This window comes from Austrofundulus limnaeus, unplaced genomic scaffold (assembly GCF_001266775.1).
Source record: "Austrofundulus limnaeus strain Quisiro unplaced genomic scaffold, Austrofundulus_limnaeus-1.0 Scaffold78, whole genome shotgun sequence".
NCBI classification, from domain to species: domain Eukaryota; kingdom Metazoa; phylum Chordata; class Actinopteri; order Cyprinodontiformes; family Rivulidae; genus Austrofundulus; species Austrofundulus limnaeus.
In genome coordinates this window covers 1,063,343-1,069,721 of record NW_013952480.1, presented here as the reverse complement: position 1 = coordinate 1,069,721, position 6,379 = coordinate 1,063,343, and the positions used below count along the sequence as shown (strand labels likewise).

The 6,379-nt window shown below is 44.9% G+C and overlaps 1 protein-coding gene across 1 annotated transcript; it reads right to left on the bottom strand.

Moving 5' to 3' along the window:
* Window positions 1–1,160: 1,160 nt before the first annotated feature.
* hoxa1a (homeobox A1a) lies at window positions 1,161–3,638 on the bottom strand. Its single transcript, XM_014011217.1, has 2 exons — window positions 2,593–3,638; window positions 1,161–2,220 (listed from the first exon to the last, which is right to left on the bottom strand). Exons 1-2 carry the CDS (start codon window positions 3,176–3,178, stop codon window positions 1,841–1,843), a joined length of 966 nt encoding a protein of 321 aa, XP_013866671.1. The 5' UTR covers window positions 3,179–3,638; the 3' UTR covers window positions 1,161–1,840.
* Between the last annotated feature and the right edge of the window lie 2,741 nt (window positions 3,639–6,379).

Here is a 6,379-nt window from a genome sequence, read left to right as displayed (position 1 = left end):
CCCCAAAGTCTAAACCATATTAAAGTTTACAATTAATTGTCTATTTGTTTACATTTTTATGACTTTATTGTTAAAACCAAACGTGTTCTTTCACATAAATCAAAGCATGAAAGATGGATCATTTCTATTTGTTCATGTCTCCTGGATTGTAATGGCCTCAGGCCCTCGGAGCAACACCTCTGTGWGCAGTTTGATTATTTGTACAGAAATAAAACAAAAATGAGGGTGTCTGTCACCAAGCCAACCACGTTAGCTACTTCCACACAAACTAGTATTTAAACCCAAAACAGCATACATTGAAATAAAAAAGATCTGCAGTATGTAATAAAACAAAAAAGAGAAAATTGTTACTTACTCTCCTCTTGCATGCCTGTTGAAAGGCCTGAGCTGCAGCCTCGGCACGTCTCTGCAGCTCGAATGCAGCAGCTCCTGCAGGTGCATCCAAGGAAAAAGGTGAACGCTGATCATTAATCAGGCTACTTTTTCGGTGCTTCTTTGTCCTTTTACGGCAGGATGGATGCGCGTCCTGCACACCAGGAATTAAAACAACAAACCCGGACCTGCTCTCATTCCCATTCCGCCCCTCTCTTTGTTGTTTCTAAACCACGAAAGAGGATCTCGATGGTGCGTAAAATCTAAAATTAAAACAGTTTTTAGGTTGCCTCGTGCAAAAAAATATATATATATTATGCTGAGCGTGTGAGATTCTGCGCTGCAAGTTTTCACCCTTACTGACATGCAGGTTGGCATGATGACACCTCCATGTAACTTGGGGGGAACTTAGAAGCTGACGCTGACAGGACCGGTGGGGTTCCCATCTTTGTCAATAGCTTAACCTCGTTGTTTCAATCAATAGAGTTTTTTTCCCCTTCCCCCCTCCCCCCTCCCTATAAGCCGAAAGCTCGATAAGGTTGCCATCACAAACGATGCTGACACCCGCGCTCTCATCTTCCCCGCGGATAAACAGGCCTTTATTATGCCAATAACTCGTCACCCCCCAGGGACGGGAGCGCGCACGGACGCATACATTGAGAGGACTGGATGAGTTGGACAGTCTTCTACAGTTTCTCAGACCTCTTTAAAAGAAACTCGTGCTCCTCTGTCTGCAATATTTGTTATGTCTATCAACACCTTAAAAAAACACAACACAGAGGAAAAGATTTATAGATAAACGTACTTTAATACGCATGATTGACCCGTAAACGTCTCCCTGGGCAAAACAATTGCTCCATTTGAATAAATAACAGATAAAAGCCTCACAAACCCTTGAATTCCCGCAACTGATAAAACTCAGCGTTCCTCAGCAGATACTTGGAGGCAAGCAAATTTCATGAGGTACATTCAAACAGTCGAGACACATGGAGACCTATAAACACAAAGGTTAAAGTGATTCGCTGGAAATATACTTAAATATATGAGGTAATATTGATTGCATGATGCTCCATTGACAGCATCCTGCGCTTTCAAACTTTGGCACATTTGAGATATTTTCGTTTTTAGGTTGTAACTTTGCATTAAGCAGCAATAATCATTGGCTCTCACTCTATGCATAAAACGAACATTTTTGCAAATTTGACCACACATATCAAAAGCAAATGTTACTCATCACAAACCTTGACTGCGTGAACAACAGTGTTAAGGGTCTTGCAGACAAGTTACATAAATAAAAACTAATCTAACGCCCGAGAGTGGTCCACATTGTAGTCAAGAGTTGCCAAATAATTTATTTTTACATAAATGTCCACACAAATGCCATTAACAAAGAGTTTGGTTTTGATGGTTGAACTTTGACATATGCATGTTTATACGTGGCCCAGAGTGGCAAACAGACAGCCGGTCCTCAGTTAGAGGTGAAACTATCAGTACCCGTGGAAGACACCGTGGAGGACGAAGGAGAAGGAGTCGATGGGGCTGAGATGGACCTCTCAGATGCTGCATCGTCCATTTTCTCCTGAACAATCTCCTCCGGGTCCGAGGGTGAAGTTTTGGCTGGAAGTAGCCCCTCTTTCTCGCGCTTCTTCTGCTTCATCCTCCGGTTCTGGAACCAGATTTTCACCTGAGTTTCATTCAGCTGCAGCGCGGCAGCTATCTCCACGCGGCGCGCGCGKGTCAGATACTTGTTGAAGTGRAACTCYTTCTCTAACTCTGTCAGCTGCTTGGTGGTGAAGTTGGTCCGGACGGTGTTCGGCTGGCCAGCATAGCCGTATTCACCAGAACGTCCTGCAGACAGGGGAAAACATGGCTTGATAACTTAATTATGGGGCTTTTACGCATTTTGAAAAAMTTTTACGCATTTGGAGCAACTTTTACGCAGCAAAATTATGCAACTTTACTAACACAAAAAATGTATATTACATAAAATAAATGTAAATACACTTTAAAATGATATTTTTATAGACTTATAGTGAATATTGGATCCTTTTWAAATTGATATGGACTGATATTTAATGTGTTTACGCACCTACAACTGCAGAAAAGTGCCAACGTTGCACTGCAGCATTAAACCATTTAAACACGTTTACAAACTTGGTGCCATTGAAAATAATTTCTTTTATGCTCATATATTAGCTACGAACACAAGTTTGCGCCCACCTGTTTTCGGTGGATTCCTTTTCACCTTCATCCAGTCGAAAGTCTGAGCGGACGATGCGCTCTCAGACAGAGGCGAGCAGCAAGCCTCCAGGTGWGCTGCATGAAGAGGTGACAGCTGGTTAGGGCCACCAGAATAAGAGGGTGCTTGGTCGTGCCCGCCTCCATAAGCAGCGTGCGTGTACTGCAGCTGACTCAGTGGGGTGGTGCTGTAACCATGGCGATGCTGAGACACCACGGAGGAGGATATATTCCCTGAGAACATCAGCGGGCTGCACTGAGGGAATGCAACAGAGTCAACTTCCTGGTTGAGAGTGTAATGGTTGTAGGTGGCGCAGAAACTTTGGGGCCCATAGTTTGAGCTGCAGGCCGGATGGGCTCCGTACACCGTGGACTGATATGACCCCGGCTGGTGAGGGATGCTGTCAGGAGAAGTTCTGTTTGCCATAAAGTGCTCATCCGCCCCGCAGCTGTTGATGGCAGCCCCGCAGGACTGGAAAGCTGTAATCCCGTGGTCTGAGTGGAAAGCCCTGATCGAACACGAGCCACCATCAGCGCTCATCACCGAGTAGTCTAAGAAGCTGCTCATTGTAGCATCGTGGTCCAGGAACCCGGATACCCGTCCTCTCCACGGACACTGAACTCACCCTGAGTGACCGTGCCAACCTTTACCTATAGCTCTGTCCTAATCAGTGGAGGGGAAAGTGGGGGGTAGGTATCAATGAACGGGTGCTGTCACGTGGGCACGGGTCAGCCACTGAGGCACTTGTCCTTATCCTCTCAGCCGGTGACAGATTGGTGTTTGAGGGGCTATTTAAATTCCGAGCGCTCGTCGATCAAGGTGACGCGCGTCGCCGCTAATGTATTGGCTGAGCAAACAATGAGCCTGGGAGGCAGAAGGCGGTGGACAGCTCCGAGGTCGCACGAGGAGCGGGGGTATAGCTGCTGCAAACACGGTGTCTTTTAACCCCTGCTGCGCGCTCTCACGCAGAGATGAGATGAAGCCTCTGTTACCTCACCATAAGGGACGGTGCTGCACTCTGACCTCAGGTACCCTATTTTTGGATTATAGAGGAATGTGTGAGTGTGTGCACGCGCTTTTGGTGAGTCCTCCGCGCGTAAAAGCCGTGATGTCATTAGTATACTCGCGCTGTTCTCTCCTAGATGGATGGATRGGAGTGGGCGCGCGCGCGCCACAGCCGCGGGCTCTCTGAGAGCTATTAATGTCTCATTTCAGTGCGAAATGTTTCACGCTTGAACATTAAGGGGATTTTCTCGSCAAATATTGTCACAGTGTGACAGCGAGCAAGACGCAAGATTTGTCCCCTGATTCACACCCAAAATACACTCGTTCCATCAAGCAGAGCACCTTTCTTTTCTCAGAACTCATGTTGCAGGATGTTGTTTGCTGGCTTTCTGCGCAACCGGTGTGCCAAGTCATGCGGCGTGGCGTCACAACATATCCTCTGCGCTTGACACTTGACGCCATGTGATGTGGAGAAATGTCACCCTAAACTAAACTTGCTAAACTCCAAACCTGGATCAGATCAGTTCACGCCCGCAAAAATGACGCGCGGTGCGTAAAACTGCGCCTGAAGTGCAGTTTCATCCACATTATGTTGGCCTGTCACAAGTGATGAAGAGATACCAGATTTAACATTAAGCTGATGTGGTTTCATTTTTTCTCTCTCTCTCTTTCTCGGGTCATAGGGTCAAAGTTTCCCTCCCGCTTGTATTCATTACGCACTGATCAAATGATATAATAATGCGAGGCTCGCTAATGCGCAGATGTAGCCCGAGGTGCGAGTGTGGGCTGATTATCCTGTTAAGTTCATCAAATAAAGCTGCCGGGGAAATTAATGGCCACAGAAACAGCAGTGAGAAAGACAGAGCAAGAGAGTGTGAGGAGGGAGGGAGGGAGGGAGGGAGTGCGCGTGGGTGACTTGCAACAGCAGATGCACAACCTCTAACCGAGGAAGGAAATAAGGAGAGGAGGAGTGAAGGGAAGGGAGGGAGGGAAAAGGAAAGAGTCGCAGAAGAAGGAGCGCCCCTACAGGCGCGAGGAAGTCAAACACTCTTAGAAATGTTGACAATAAGGATATCACACAATGATAGATGCTTCTCTGAGTGGTGGTAAGGTGTGGGGCTTTATTTGGCGCACTTGAAAACAGTTTTAAAGCACTTTGTTCAGCCTGATTCTATTCCTGTCACGACACGCCAGTGGGGGAAATTAAACTGAACTTTGTAGTTTTACTCACTAATTTACACTATTAGTTTCATTAATGATTTAAAAGTCTTATTTTTGCTTTAGAAGAGAAACGTTTTTATTTTGATTTAATCAAAGTTTTACTTTGAACTTCCGCTTCCACTTTAATGGAATTTAGTGACGAAGTTTGAAAACTTTTGGGCCTTGTTTCACATGGAGAGAAGAAAAATATGCGTTGAGTTCAATACCCCTCACCCACATCTATCCCCCCCCCACACACACAGTTCTTTCTCTATCCCCCCACTCCCACCCCTCTGCCTGCCTGTCTTTCCCAGCTGCCTYTGCAGTGAGTGGGCGCAGTGGATCCTGCGCGGCTCGTATGGAAAGAAAACTTCGCGGAGCTCTTCTCATGGGCTCTTTGTGTGAGAAAAGGGCGCGCTGTCCCGGAATGATTCGCTCAAAGCAGACCCCGTGGTTTCAAGGCAGGAGCCCATGATGTAGCCCCCACTCCTTTTTTTTTTCACCCTTACTTTGAACACACACAAAACTTTCCCATCTCCCAGTCGATGACTTGCTTATGGCTTCCAGATTATTCGATAAAGGTTCGAGCTGAGTTCCACACTGTTTGAATCGATCCAGCCTCTCATCGCAATTGGTGTTTTTTTTTTTTTTTTCATGCGAGTGGGCTATTTCCCACTCAGACCTATTAGTTTGGACAATCGAGTTCTAATAACTGATTCCCAGAAGTCTAATCAAGCAATACAGTTAAAGCTAAACTCTTCATAATCTCCTGTATTGAATTAAAACTCTTTCTTCAATATTATTGCAAAAAGAATAATCTTGTTAAACAAACCAAAGTGATAATATCCGCTTTATTCCACGAGTCGCGTGCTCTGAGTTTGGACTAACACACTGAGTGTGAGTGCAGGCTCTTAACCTGAGCTGCTGCTGTTATCGCCGAGTCAGAGCCGTGTGTTAAACAAGCTATAAAAATGAATTATTGCTAAACACACGCAGAGACACACACTTCCTCTTTTCTTTTTTTTAAAGCTTAGAAGTCAGGGAGTCCCGTATGAAAACGTAAGTGGAGTTTTTTTCCCCCCCTCCTTTTTTTTATTTGTGCACATTACCCCACAATTGGTCTCTTTAATGTCCGTCTCATTCATGCCACGGAGTGATTTATGAGCTCCTGAAGGCAAACACAGCTCGGGTGTTTGCCTGCAACTTGCACACAATGTTAAAAAGCTCCTGACATGCTCACATCCGGGCTATGCTTATTTTCKGTTTTTTAAAAAAGTACTAATTTCATAGGTTTGTAGGGTGGGAAAAAAAACTCAACGCGTTTGTGCGTAAAAATAATTTAAAATCCTGCACATGTCGGCACATGTTGCCAATTTTAAAAAAAATACCCCAGGGGAGCAAATGATCATGTTTTGCTGTTATTTTCTTGTTGGTTTATTTGTATTTTAAAAAGTCAATAAAATCTTACTTAATATAAAAGAAATTTATTTTGCGCATTTTTTTTTTTTTTTTGTCTTAGCAGCAAATCCGTAAAAATAATTTAAAATCCTGCACATGTCGGCA